Source organism: Ailuropoda melanoleuca, chromosome 5, assembly GCF_002007445.2.
Source record: "Ailuropoda melanoleuca isolate Jingjing chromosome 5, ASM200744v2, whole genome shotgun sequence".
Lineage (NCBI taxonomy): Eukaryota > Metazoa > Chordata > Mammalia > Carnivora > Ursidae > Ailuropoda > Ailuropoda melanoleuca.
This window is the reverse complement of record NC_048222.1, coordinates 44,046,296-44,060,987: the sequence shown is the minus strand read 5'-3', so window position 1 is coordinate 44,060,987 and position 14,692 is coordinate 44,046,296. Positions and strand designations below refer to the sequence as shown.

The following is a 14,692-nucleotide window of genomic DNA, read 5'->3' as shown; positions in this document are numbered from 1 at the left end:
ACTGAAGTATAATAGAAAAAAAGAATAAGTTAAGTCATGTTTTGAGTGGAAGCACTGCCATTTTACTTATGATGGTTAAGTTAGATGTCTACGTTTCAAACACATAGAAGAAAGCAAAGAAATTTGAGAACCACAGGAGTTTTCAACTAGATCCTCTCCCTTTGGGACTTTGAACAACCTAGAAAATGGAAATGCTTTATATGTTGAAGCGACTTGAATGGAATTTAAATGTTTCTGTTTGCCTTTCAGTTAGCAATTGACTATGGGATTAAATTCTTGGAGACAAGTGCAAAATCCAGTACAAACGTAGAAGAGGTAAGAAAGAAATATTTGGTGACCTATTATGGGGTAACATTAGAGCTTAGGTGCCTGTGTTCAAGCAGCTCTCCAAGACTTGTCATTTTCTTAGTGAGTGCCTTCTGTGAGCTCCACCTCCCTTTCGTGAACTTTTGTGCTTCTGACTTCTATGCGGACCCAAGTTCTTGAATTTCTAGCACCCAGCCCCCACATGGGCTATGTGAGATTGCTCAATTAAGATTCACTGTGCAGAAGGTAGAAGTTCCATTCAAGTTCAGCTTTGCCCTTTGTTTGGGAAGCCAGAAATGCTGCACTCGCTGACCAAGCACAGTGTTTTCTGCGCATTTATCATGGTTCATGTCATCCTATAGTAGCCCGTAGCAGGAGAATCTTAATTACTTTCATGTCTGTACTCTCAAGAGAGAATTTAACTGATTATTGAACAGATTCCCTTAGATTAAGCATGATACATTGTAACACAACAGCATTTAGTAGAAATAAATGTGTTTATCAGAGAGTAGTTTTAATAAATTTTCAGTAAATGAGTTGTTAAAGACAACCAAATCATCTAAAGTCTTCTAAGAATACATTTTCTTTACCAAGGGTAGAGTTGTTGATAATATTTTCTTTTTTAAAAACATTTTTTAGGGATGCCTGGGTGGCTCTGTTGGTTAAGGGTCTGCCTTTGGCTCAGGTCATGATCCCAGGATCCTGGGATGGAGTGCAATCGAGTCCTGCATCGGGCTCCTTACTCAGCGGGGAGCCTGCCACTCCCTCTGCTTGTACACGGGCTCTCCCTCTCTCCCTTCTCTCTCTCTCTGACAAACAAACAAATAAAAAATAAAACATTTTTTAAACAGGTTGTAAAAATGATACATGTGTGTTAATACATATAATTCAATAAACAGTAATATTGGTGGTTTTGTAGACATTTAATTTCTTAGGCTGCCACCACTCACCATAACATTATGGCTAAAAATCAAGATTTAAATGACTTTATTGGCTAGGGGACACTCATCAGAACTTTTTCTTTGTTTTCAGTAACTCACACTCATTTTTTCAGGTTGTCTAATGGATGTTAGGAAACAGGAAGCTTCTGTTGATGTATTTACACAAGCTAGAAGAGCCGAAAAATGCTTCCTTCTGCTTTCCACAAAAGGATTTCCTTCCATCAGAAAGAGGGGAGCCTCTTAAGTAGAAACAGGAGAAAATTTGTTCACTGAGATGGCCCAGATAGGGTTGCTCGTACAAAGTGAACTCCATACCCTGGCCTAATGGAGCAGGTTTAGGTCTCTGTTCGTGGCTGCACCCTGACTGCATCTGTGGCTGACAGAGAGCTTTGAGTTATGGAAATATAGAGCTGAGAATTGCCCGACCTGCTTGTTCTGACCAGCTATTTGGCAGAAATTAGCAGTTTTCCTAGAGCTTTGATTTAATGTAGTTAGCTTTTCATAAAACCTGGGATGGTCTTCTTTAGAAACTTAGATTCACAGGTGACCAGTGTGACCGCGCAACATTGATAATAAGTGATGATAGTGGTTATCATATTGTTTCTATACTTGATTAGACATAATCCTTCTGCCAAACATCTTTGGGGGCATCAGAAGTGGTTGGGAACAAAGAGACTGACAATCGTGGGTTTAGCATGGAGACACCCGAAGACTCTTTAAGAGTCTTGGCTCTCTGTAGAGAGACCCCTGGCTGGCTTAGTCAGTGGAGCATGCGACTCTTGATCTTGGGGTTGTGAGTTCAAGCCCCACACTGGGTGTAGAGATTACTTAAGAATAAAATCTTAAAAAAAAAAAAAAAGTCTTGGCTCTGTAGAAACAAGTAGAGGTGATAGAATCAAAAAATGTTTCATTTGGGTCAAGACGCACTAGACACTGTCACTGAGATTAATCAGATTTGTCCTCCTTCTATTTGAACTGATTTCCACGGTGGGGAGTTTAGCTGAACTAAGACATAGAAGATGATATAATTCTCAGGTGCAAGAGTGAAAGCAATTTGAAAGAGAAGAGATTGGGGATAAAAGGTAGAGATTTTTGTGAAAACAGATTCTAGAGCTCTAGAGTAATACGTAATTATTCACTCAATTATTAAACAGATATTCCGCATCTCCAGGACAAGACCCTGTGCCCTGCTTTGAGGACCTGGGGTGACCTAGAGCCTCTGCCCCGCCAGGTGCTTTTGGTGTACTGAGAAACCTACCTATAACTCAACAAGTGTCACATTGGGAACTTGTGCCAGATATTATGTGCAGAAAATATTTGATGAATGAATGAATGACAGTTTTTTTTTTTTAATTTTACTTATTTATTTTAGAGAGAGAAAGAGTGTGCATGCGCGAGCAGGGGGAGGAGCAGAGAGAGAAGGAGAGGGAGATGATATCCAGCAGACTCTGCACTCAGCGCAGAGCCTGACCTGGGGCTCAGTCCCACAACCCCAAGATCACGACCCAATCCAAAACCAAGAGTCGGATGCTCAACCAACTGAGCCACCCAGGCACCCCATGAATGACAGTTTTAAAATACTGGAAAGTGTTTATGATACTGTTGAAAAATAAGATAAAATATTCAAGTGTGTACTATGATTATAGCTACGTTCTTTTCTCAATTAAAAAGTGCCAAATAATGTTTTTTAATGAAATAATGAAAAATTCTACATTTCTTTTTTAAAATATATTATAAACATATATTAATAAAATCTTTGGTTTACCTTTAGGCATTTTTTACACTTGCACGAGATATAATGACAAAACTCAACAGAAAAATGGTTTGTATCACTTATAATTTTTATTTTCATTATGCTATTTGTTAAATTTGTTTTCTTATTTTTGCTGTTTATTTATTTGATTAAAAGGATAGGCCTGATTATAACATATTCACATTGACTCATTTTTTTCCTGACTCACATATTCACCTGGTTGAACTTTGATTCTTATTTCTGTTTCTTCAAGTTTCTTACTTCTGAACTGTGGCTGCTTCTGTTCTTTCATCTGACTCTGTAGGTGGTCTTTAATGGAATTTTTACCAGAATAATTAATGACACAAATTAAATTTTTGCCATTAAATTATCTAGTTTATAATGTGACAGATATTTATATCTATATATAATTATAATCTTAAAGTTGCTAAAGTTCACTCAAATGAGAAATAATGTCAATGATGAATCATTAGCACCACCTTGAAAGTTTGTTTTCATCAGAATCCTGAATATAATTGTATACCTTCTATTAGCACCTGTTCTTACCACTAGCAAGAGGATTGCCTATCCCAATATCTTAACATCGTTTCCATCATTACCCTTGAAACTTTACATTCCATTGGCTATAATTTCTCTGAACTGGAAATAGGGGCTTCCCATCTGATACATTATTAATATAGAAGGTGCTATCCTAAAAATATGTTTCTCATTTTAATCCACCATTTCCAATGGTACAGACAACATCAGAGCCTAAGGAGTCTCCTTTCTAATAAAATACTCTACTGAGTACACGTTTGTGGTTTGGTATTTGGACGCTTTAGATAATTGGGATCAAACCATGAAACTTGTATTTCCTGGGTAACTTTATCCTCCCTTTTCTAGAATGACAGCAATTCATCAGGGTCAGGTGGACCAGTGAAAATAACAGAGAACCGATCAAAGAAGACCAGTTTCTTCCGTTGTTCACTACTTTGATGAACTCTTTCTGAGAGACTGCCACATACCTAAAGGACCCTTTCCTGCTTCTCTGAAAGCACAGTTCAGCCAGCCTCAGAATCACACCGCCCGGCTGCTGCTGAGAGCACCACTGAACCTAGACTTCTGGACATAGAATGCCACATGGATTCCAGCCTCATGGCCTATCAAGATAACAGGCTCCTTTTTTCAAACACGGAAGCAATGAAGTGGAGACATACGCAGGACCTAACTTGTTTTTCCTTTGGTTTGTCTCAGAAGCTGCTATCTTTTCTTTTTCACTTTGCACATCAGTGTTAGCCTGTCCCTGCTACAGCACGGTCTCAGACTCATATTTGCACACTTTTGCCTCGTTATAAGTTCTAGACAAATTTGTGCACTTGGGAATGTTTGAAAAAAGTAAAACATTTAAAGCAGAGGTTAACATACGAAAATTACAAGGTGTTTGGTCTGGGTCATGTGGCCAAATGTGATTGCATTGATAGAATTTTTTTAAGGGCTCTAGTTTGTGATTTCCTTAAATCAAAATCCTTAAATTCTGATAAAAGTGATCTTAAAAATTCATAAAAAATGTCCATCTATTCATCAGAGACCACAATTCCTTTATTTCTTCAGATTGTTTAGAGTTTTGTTTCATTCCTGACCTTTTTGCTGGAGAGTTTGGGTTGCTTTTTTAAGTCACTTTTTCAATTGATTGCCTCTCTCTGATCAATAGAAGCTACGTTTGGAAATCACCTTAATCTAGCATTTCCTGGTGTTTGTATTTACCATTCTTTCCTATGTTTGACCTATCGTAACCACTCAGTTATTGAAAACCTAACATATTTGAACATTGTTGTCTGTTTCTAATTGTGATCTTCTTGAGCTGAAATTTTACACAGGCAGAGAGATGTACCAGTTAGCTCTTATTTCAGCATCTTACTGTGGTTCTGTCACAGCATCGTAATACATGCAATATATTTTTTCTTAAGTTCACTCTTTAGCTTGCTGGTTTCATTTATAATACCCAATCCCTACTGTGATCCCTGTCTGCAAAATTTAGCAAGTATTAGATTTAGATTTTTGTTTGTAGAAAGCTTATGTATCGGGAGAGAGATTAACTTGTTGATGTAAATCTAATAGAGATAGCTCTTGGTAATGGCGAACAGAATGATTTTTTGTTCTGTTTTTATTTGGGCTTTTTTCTTTCTTTCTTTTTTTTCTTTTCTTTTCTTTTCNGATAGCTCTTGGTAATGGCGAACAGAATGATTTTTTGTTCTGTTTTTATTTGGGCTTTTTTCTTTCTTTCTTTTTTTTCTTTTCTTTTCTCTTTTCTTTTCTTTTCTTTTCTTTTCTTTTCTTTTTTCTTTTCTTCTTTTTTTAACCAAGGTAATTAGACCTAGTGCAGCCTCTAGGANTTTCCTTTTTTTTCTTTTCTTTTCTCTTTTCTTTTCTTTTCTTTTCTTTTCTTTTCTTTTTTCTTTTCTTCTTTTTTTAACCAAGGTAATTAGACCTAGTGCAGCCTCTAGGAAAAGTCTTGCCTTTTCGTTAGAGAAAATATGAGCAAGGTTTCCATTTTAAAACAGCTGTTGTTGAATGTGTAGAACCCAGTTCCATCTGTTCAGGCTTGTTGTTATAGAACTCAGTCCGGTCATCTGGGCCAAAGCCAACCAAAAGCTTAGCTGCCTTTCTCACCAGACACTGGTACTGGCATACCTTTTGTAGATGAAACTTTCACATAAGAAAAAAAAAGCTATTCAGCGTTAACTTACGTGCCAAATTCAGACCATCATGTTGTGATTCTAGCCTTCAGTGTCACAATACAGAAGGGATTAATGAATAGGTGATTAGGGAAATGAATTCTGTCAATAATTGTTCTTCCTGTTAGGCCTTTTTTGTTTCATGAAGGTTACCATCATGCTTGATAGTCGAGAGTGGAGACGAAAATGGAAATGGATTGCTTGTTACCACAGAGCATCGTGCTTTAGATTAAGATGTAGCATTAGAATGCTTGGACCAGTCAAACCTTGACTACTTGTTGGAAAACTTATGTACAGTTTAGCAGCAGCAAATATACCAGAGCTATTTTTGATGGATACACTAAACTTAATGTTGACAAATTTCAGCCTTCTTGAATTTTTTTTTTTAATTTACCTATAGGCCTACAGGCACCTGTTGATGTCCCAGTATAATCGGTAGTTGCTTGACTGAAAGTTGATTGTACATCTACCGTTTTAAAATTAGATACATTTTTGGGAAGAAAAACATAATGTCTTAGAAACATCTTGTATATACTAATTTTCTGAAAAAGATCCAAGCAGTTAAGCTTTCTGAATGGTAACGAAGTACTTTCTAAAAGGCAAGTGCTATGACACCATGTATGAATGTAATTCTAGTAATTTACCTCTGACTATTTGGTGTCTTAACACTTTGGTTTATATCTCAGGGGTTGTCTGCAAACCAAAACTGACATATTCTGTGGTTAGCTTTTTTTTTCCCCTCAACACAGTGTTTTGCTTTTGTTTCATTCCTTCTCTCTCCTTTTATCTTATGTGGGTTAATAATCAGTCTCCATGAACTTCCCTTTGAAAGAGCCTGTAAAAGTTAGATGAGTCTTAAAGTGCTCTTTGAAGTAGCAGCAATTTGAGGGTATATGCTCTGTTTATAGAAATAAATCGTCCTTGCTATTTTCTTACATTTAGCTTTGCTAAATTGTATATAATTTGAGCTAAGACCATAGGAAATTCACTTTCTGCATGGTAAAATGACCCAATAAATATTCCACTTTGCTTAATAATGTACATATAGTGCATTATTTTTTCTATTTGTAGATGAATTTAGTGACATAATTGTCTGTTCCCTGCTGAAACTGAAGAAATCTGTTTTGTGTGGACATGTTTGTGGTCTTATGGATAAGGTACATGAAGACTTCTGCAGCAGTATTCGTGGTTCGGTGGCTGCACTTTATTATCAGTGTGCTAATTTTTGACAATGATGGGACTAGACCTTTTCACCTAGAGTCTGAGGATATCAGACACTGAAAATGTGCTGTAACTCAGTAGCATGTAAACCAGTTGATTGTACAACGTTTCACTGGGAATTTATTTTAGCTATGTTTTACTTCATGCAGATGATGAGAAAATGATTCACCTGTGCGTCGGTTACGAGGTGCCGCAGGGTTTCTTACTATTTACATGAACATTTGTGCAGTCTTTGTTATAAATGTTCAGAAGACTATACTCTTTACTTTGAAGGACTATTTTTTAATTATACCTCATTTAGCTAACTAGTATTCTAATACCTGGTAGAAAACCGGTGAGCCAGCCTTTAAGCATCCAACGCCATTTAGATTATATGTTTTGTTTTGGACTAAAGACATCATTGGAAAAGGTAGGAGATAGTTTACTCTAGAATAGAACATACATGTCCTATCTGCTAGTGCAAACAAGGTATGATCTCCCTGTCTCCATTAAGAAATTTAGCTGTGCAATATAGATGAACATTTGCAGAAATTTCTAAGTAAGAGATTATAACTCCATTTTACAGATTCTGAATGCTGAGAATCTGTTTTAAGACTTATAAAGTTTTTCCTGTGAACAGTAAGTGATGCATTTAAGCAGATTTTTTTTCTAGTTCATGACTTAGCTTTCTTTATAAATTTAGTTCTTAATCTTTAAAAATGAGCTTCTAAGCTTCAAATTTTAAAACAGCATTTCATTATGTTGGTTTACTTATCTTGGATTTTAAGCACTCATTTCTTCCGTCAGGTTTTTTAGAATTTTTCTTTTAACAGAAAGGACATTCCTTTTCCCTCCTTGTTATATCCAAAGAAGGGAGGGAAATGGAATGTCAAAAAAAAAAAAAAAAAGGAATTCCTTGTCCTAGAGGGAATATGTTAATAAAATTTTAAATCCCAGCACAATTTTACAGAGAATCAGTCTTTTTTTTTTTTAAAGACTAATAAAATTAACAGGAGTCCTGTTCAGTCTGAAAAATTTCTAAATGACGGAAATTTACAGAAGTGAATATCAGCAAACAATTATTTTAGGGATATTTTCAAATTTTACTTCATTTTTTGAAATGCTTGTGCCATATGTGATTGCATTTCTTATTGCCAAGAACTAATAGAAATTCTTGTTTCATTTTCTTACCTTTTTAAAAATGTGAACTTAATTATTATAATTCATTCCTATGGCCTTACAGATAGGGTTTTATTTTGTTTGTTTGCAGCTGACACTGCAGTTCCTTTAGTGCAAAATGCCATAATAAACTATTTGACTAAAATCATGCCCCTAATGGGAAATTTCTAGTTTTTCGACAGAATTATCCTTCTGTGTATGTTTCAGCATATTTTATTTTTGCTTCAACAGCTTAATGTGAAAAACTCCTGCAGATAAAGTGAACCTGTCATGTGGTTAATCTTGTTTAAGCCAATTCATTAACTGTATACTGATACTGATGCTGTGGTTTGTTTTTGTTTTTGTTTTTTAAATGGATTTTATTCCAGGTGAACTTTTTTTTACAATAATGTTCGTCTATAATAAAAACTACATAATGAAAATACTCATGACTCTGAAATGAATTGCACATTTAAAAAATGTTTCTTCGGATTTGCTAAGTGTATGATTCAAACCATGGTAGGCTTGAGATATTTTAGCAAACTTATGTGACTTGGAGTTGTTTAAAGACTCAGAAGAATGGTCGGATCTTCTCCTCATACCTAGATCAGAATACATTGAGGTGATTCTGTTGTAGAACTGCAGCCTTTAATTGATCATCCTTCCCTTCTTAGTCCTCTCAAGTTTAGTTTCTGTTGTTTGGTTTTCACTTCCAAATACCACAGATTGAGGCCCCAGCCCTATCACTGTTCTGTCGCAATGCTTGTGCACGTTCCCGGCCGTAGGCTTTTGTGTTCACCCCCACCACCATTTTGAACCTTCACGGTTCTCAAACTTTATTCTTGGTAGGTCTTTCAGCTCCTGCCTCTCAGAGAAGAGCATCAGTCACAAACAAGGTTCTTAGCCATCTCTTCATCTCTAACCTATAGCCTACCATGGGCCATTGCCCAACACCACTCTCATCCTCACTCCTTCCTTTTGGAGCAGAAGCATCCCTTCTCTTCTGTGCTTTTCTCACCACTGCCTCTTCTCTGCACTCATCCTCCCACCTCTTTCTCTTCCACCTTCACACTCTTAGCCCATGTTGTACCTGTCCCCTCCGCATCTAAGCATCCTTAGTCCTGCAGTCCTTGGCCTTGTGTCTCTCTCACCTATTGCCCTTTTTCCTCTTCTTCCTGTTGTAGCTAAGCTTCTTCAAAGAGTGGCCTACAGTTACCATCTTCACTTTTTCATTTTTCATGTGTTCCTCAGCCTGCTCCAGTTTGGCTCCAGGCACTTCACTGACATTGGGCTTACAATGGACTAGTTGCTGAAGTAGCAGACTTTTTTCAGTCCTTATCTTGGTTGACCTCTTGGCGGCATTTGACCAGAATATCTCTTCCTCCTAGAAATGTTCTCTTAGCTTCTGTGACAGTATTCTCCTGATTCTCCACTTTTCCAAAAATAATTTCATCCTTCTTCATGGCTCTTAAATGCTCATAACTTCTATGATCAGCCGAATAATGGCCCCCAAGGATGTTCATGTCCTGATCCCTGGAACCTGTGAATGTTACTCTACAAAGCAAAAGGGACTTCACAGATGTGGTCAAATTAAGGCTTTTGAAATGGGGGGTTGTCCTGGATTATCAGGGTGGAGGACTTGTAATCCCAAGGGTCTTTATGGGAGGGACACAGGAGGAGTTGGAGTCAGAAGGAAACTCTGCGATGACAGAGAGAGAGAAAAGGTGTGATCATGCAAGCCTGTGAGCCAAGGAATGTAGCCTCTGGGATCTGGAAAAGGGAGGGGAAGAGATTCTCTCCTAAAGCCTCCAGAAGGAACCAGCCTGGCCCTGACACCTCAGCTTTAGACTGGTAAAGCTCATTTCATAATTCTGCCCTCCAGAGTTCTAAGAGAATAAATTTGTGTTGCTTTAAGCCACTAAGTTTGTGATTATTTGTTATAGCAACAATAGGAAACTAATGCAGCTTTCAAATTTGTATCTCTAGCCCCACACTCTTTGCAGACAGGAAGACTTCCAAGTTGATCTGCCTATTGGACGTCTCCCCTGGGATCTGCTACAGGTAATCAAACAAAATGTCTGAAACTCAAACTCAGCTCTCCATATTTCCCGCTCCCCAGCAGTTCCCACCAACAACCCTTAAACCCAGGAGGAGAAAGCTATTCTCTCTCCTCTTTTCTCTCTCATGATAGATAGCACGATCATCTACCTAGGTCCACACACAGTTCACCAGCCTCCAAGTCTTACAGATCAAACACCTTCATCTCTTCCTCATCCATCCATTTGTCCATTGTTTCTGCCCCGTCTGTGTTCAGGCTGCCTCATCTTTGCCTAGATCTCTGCATCCTCTCCCAACCAGTTGCCCAGTCCCTACTCTTAGTTTCCTTGAAGCCAGTTTTCACAGTACGGACAGGAATCATCTGTCACTGTCAGATTGAATCCTTCAGTGGTACCTCATAACCTTGGGGTAGAAGCTAAACTCTTTAGCCTGGCAAACAAAGAGCTTTACCACCTCCACATCTTTCTCTCCAGCCTTGGATCTTGTCATACCCTAACTCACAGCCATTTTGAACATCACCAGTAACTGCAGTTTCCTGAACACATCATGCTTTCTCATTTCCTTGCCTATACTGCTCCTTCTACTGACTTCCTACCCTTTCTCTGGCTAACTCTTCCTTATCTTTCAAGACTCAGTAAGGGTTTATCTGGGAAGACTTTGGGCACAATCCATCCAGGTTAGGAGCCCTCTCCCGTGTGTGCCCAGAGTGTTCGTGCACCAGACTCGAACTGTCTGTTTATTCTCTTCCCACTAGACTTTAAGCTCCTGTAAGCACAGGCACCATGTCTTTAGCTTTTGTATCCATAGTATCCAGTAAGGAGCCTGGCACACAGTAGGTGTTTAATAAGTGTTGGAAGAGAATCAGTGAGCTTCAGCAGTCATCAAAATTAACATATTGTTGAAGAAAGCTAAGTCATTTCAGAGCTGTTTTGTTTTCCATTTACTTCTTAATTGAAAGAAAATTTTAAGGTAGGTCCACCTGGGTGGCTCAGTCAGTTAAGTGTCTGCCTTCGACTCAGGTCATGATCCTAGGGTTCAGGGATCCAGTCCTGCATCAGGGTTCTTGCTCAGTGAGGTGCCTGCTTCTCTCTCTGCCTGCCACTCCCCCTGCTTGAGCTCTCTCTTTCTCTCTCTCTCTGATAGATAAATAAATAAATTCTTTAAAAGAAAATACAAAAAAAAAAGGAAAATTTAAGGTAAATTCATTAATGCCTCCATAAGTACAGAAGTAAAAAGAGAAGCTTCTTTATCTTTTTGTTTTAGTCCTTACATTATTTTAATCTTTATTAAATATAGAAGAATTTTCTTTTAATGGGATAAATCACCCAGAAAGCTACTGATGTGTTGACAAATTGAGTAAACCTTTTCTCCCTTTTCTTCATGTATCCTACCCTCAAAATTTAGTTTTTCCAATATTAGTTCCAGGAATGTATGAGGATGCTCCCATAGCAAATAAAATTATTTTCTGTCCCTCAGAAATGCTCTGCTTTCTCTCACTTTGAGGCCTTTCCACTTGTTCCTCCATTTCTTCCCTATTCTTATCTTTGCTAACTCCTGGGCAGAGACTTGAATGAGTGAATATCTTTAACAAAACTTCACACATCTGGACTGGGTGCTCTTCCCCCTTCCTGTATATTCTCACAGCAGTCTGTATCTGCTTGTCTGGCTTCCCACAAGACCGTAAGCTTCATGGAGAGAGGAGCACATCTGTTTCACAGTGTATTCCCAATGCCTAGCATTGTCCCTGATACTTTATAGGCATTCAGCAGGCGTTTTGAATGAATGAATGAATAAATGGTTAAGTAAATATAAATCTATCAGCATGACCAGAAAACAAAGCTCAGGTGAATTCATTAGTATCTTGGAATGACTTGCAGGTCTGTCAAAACCTTATTTGATCAATTGCTAAAATGTGGTATCATTTTTGTTTCGCCCTCCCCCCAGCCCCCCACATGCACCCAATTCTGAGGAATTTTCAGCAGTCTATATCCAGATCTATGGCATGTGCCAACGTCCTTCTGCCAGTCACTTCTTAGGGATTTAGCTATCATCACTTAGTACCTTACGTTTTCAAGCCTTCAGGGGAAGCTTATAGTAAGTGCATAAAAACTTGAGGAGTCAGCGGCACTACTACTTAGCCTCAAACTCCTCTCTTATAAACAGCATTGTTAAAGTCAGTATAAAAGTGCTTTTTAAACAGCAATGCATTATATAAATGTAAGGTACTATTATTTGGAGAAAGCTTGAAATTAGTTTTTCTAGTAAATAACCATGAATGCTGAAGATGATTATTTTACTGGTGACTTTGTCAATTTGGTCTAGTTGCTTTCTTCTTTTCTATTCCAAAAGACATCAGTTAAAGATGGCTTTACTGACAGGGGGGACAAACTCATTACATTTTGCATTACCTTCCCATTTTTGATAAACTAGATTGAACTGAAATATACTCATGATACTATGAATACAAATTCCCTCACCTTATAGTTCTGCATGTTGAGTTGCCTTCTTCCAAAATATTTGAGGCAGCTTTAACCAAGACACATGGATCTAGTTACAGTTGACGTAATCAAGTCATTAAAGCAGGGATTAAAGAATAAGTCATTTTCTGAAGTCCTGGCAGTAATTATAATAAAAACTCAGAAGATAAATTGAGCTCCAAGCTTCTTGGGAGTCAAGATAAAGCCTGAATATAATGAGTTAGCACTCAGAGCCAAGCGTGTGCATTTGTCAGGAGAAACAGCTTTTTTCTACCCTGAACTCAAATAGTAAAGCGTGGCTCTATTAAAAATATTGAACGACAATAAAGTNGCACTCAGAGCCAAGCGTGTGCATTTGTCAGGAGAAACAGCTTTTTTCTACCCTGAACTCAAATAGTAAAGCGTGGCTCTATTAAAAATATTGAACGACAATAAAGTTTTTTTTTTTAAGATTTTATTTATTTGGGAGCGAGAGAGAGCACGCTTGTTTGCGTGCACGTGCACGTGCATGAGCAGGGGAGGGGCAGAGCTCTNCAGGGGAGGGGCAGAGGCAGAGGGAGAAACAGACTCCCAGCTGAACAGGGGCTCAGTGCTGGACTCAAGATCATGACCTGAGCTGAAGGCAGACACTTAACCTACTAGGAGCCACCCAGGCGACCGATAATTAAAGTATTATAAAATGTGCAGGAAAAACGTAGATGGCCATTTGTTGTATAAAAATCTTAATTTATACTGAGGACCTGCGTACATTATGCTTCTGCGAAGACATTTCTGCATGGAGCTGAAGTAATGGAGCTGCATTTGATAACTTTGATTCAGGACAGAACCGAAAGAATCTATGTGATGGTGAGTCACTCTATCATTTCGCACTGTTGTCTCAACCTGAGTTTCAATAGGTGCTATGTAAGACACTTCAAAATGAAGAAGTGTTCTGTGGAGTAAATGGAAAATATGTATGTGTTTTCAATGGGCAAAGGTGACGTTTTACCATAAGAGTTAGATACTTGTATTATTTGAAGGCGCATTTTCAGCGGTGAGAGGCAAACTGTCTCCAGTCAGGTCCCAAATTTGTCTACTGTTACTTGTCTTTTCAGTGTTGTTTCCAAGAGCTTTATTCATGCTAGACATTAAAGAATGAGTAGGAATGGCTAACACTTACATAGTACTTACTGTGCACGTACAATCCTCAAAATAACCCTTGAGGTATCATTATCATCATTATTCCCATAAAACATGGAGAAAAATCTTAGATGTGAATGATCGGGGTAACCTTCTGATTTTAATTTTTAAACCTCTCAAAATTGTTGAATTACTATAAAATAGCAAATGTTTATAAGTTCCATTTTTTAAATTATTTCATTCACTGAATAGATATTTAGTGAGCACCTTTTAGGTGCTGTGGAAACTGGGAAACAAAACAGAACAAAGCCTCTACCCTCCAAAAGTTTACATTTTAATTGGCGACACAAAAGAGCAAGTGACAAGAGAGCAGAGAGATTTTACTGTTGTGGGTGATAGGAGAATGCTTTCAAAACAACCTTTCTGGGGGCGCGGGGGTGGCCCAGGGGTTAAGCATCTGACTCTTGATTTCATCTCAGGTCAGGATCTCAGGGTTGCAAGATGGGGCTCCTCGCTGGAGGTGGAGACTGCTTAAGATTCTCTCTCTCCCTCTTCTCTTTAAAAAAACCACAACTTTTCAGAAGACTTGGGAGTGTGGGAACAAGACACACACACAAAAACAACCCTGAGAAGGACAGCTTCCTTCATTACTATTTCATACTTCCAGTAAGAGTTACCACCTGCGTTACCGCTACATGGGTATTATATATGACAGCACGAAGTTCCCATAACTGTGCAAATGACAAAATGTGCCTTTAAAAAGACAAGTTTATTTAGAAAAAAACTTAGGAAAAGACAACTTTATTTACAACTGGAATCCTGCTTCCGTCCACAGCTGCTTTTCCAGGCGATCTGGAATCTTCCCGGTCTGGCTCCAAAGCGGGCTGAGGAACCTCCTCTCTCCCGAGTCACCCCCCCAAAAAAAAAAAAAAAAAAAAAAAAAAAAAAAAAAAAAAAAAAAAAAAA

General features: G+C 38.1%; 1 protein-coding gene and 1 long non-coding RNA gene across 2 annotated transcripts in view; one reads left to right on the top strand and one right to left on the bottom strand.

Annotated features, from left to right (window-relative positions):
• Positions 1 to 4,950, top strand: part of RAB8B (RAB8B, member RAS oncogene family) — a 53,532-nt gene extending 48,582 nt beyond the window's left edge. The window contains exons 6-8 of the mRNA XM_002914231.4: positions 250 to 315; positions 3,019 to 3,069; positions 3,883 to 4,950. Coding sequence (XP_002914277.1) covers positions 250 to 315; positions 3,019 to 3,069; positions 3,883 to 3,975 — 210 coding nt within the window. The 3' untranslated portion in view covers positions 3,976 to 4,950. The remainder of the gene's footprint in view (positions 1 to 249; positions 316 to 3,018; positions 3,070 to 3,882) is intronic.
• Positions 4,951 to 5,282: 332 nt separating this feature from the next.
• Positions 5,283 to 5,543, bottom strand: LOC117802355. Its single transcript, XR_004625595.1, has 2 exons — positions 5,468 to 5,543; positions 5,283 to 5,353 (listed from the first exon to the last, which is right to left on the bottom strand). It is a non-coding gene; the product is annotated as an uncharacterized LOC117802355 (long non-coding RNA).
• Between the last annotated feature and the right edge of the window lie 9,149 nt (positions 5,544 to 14,692).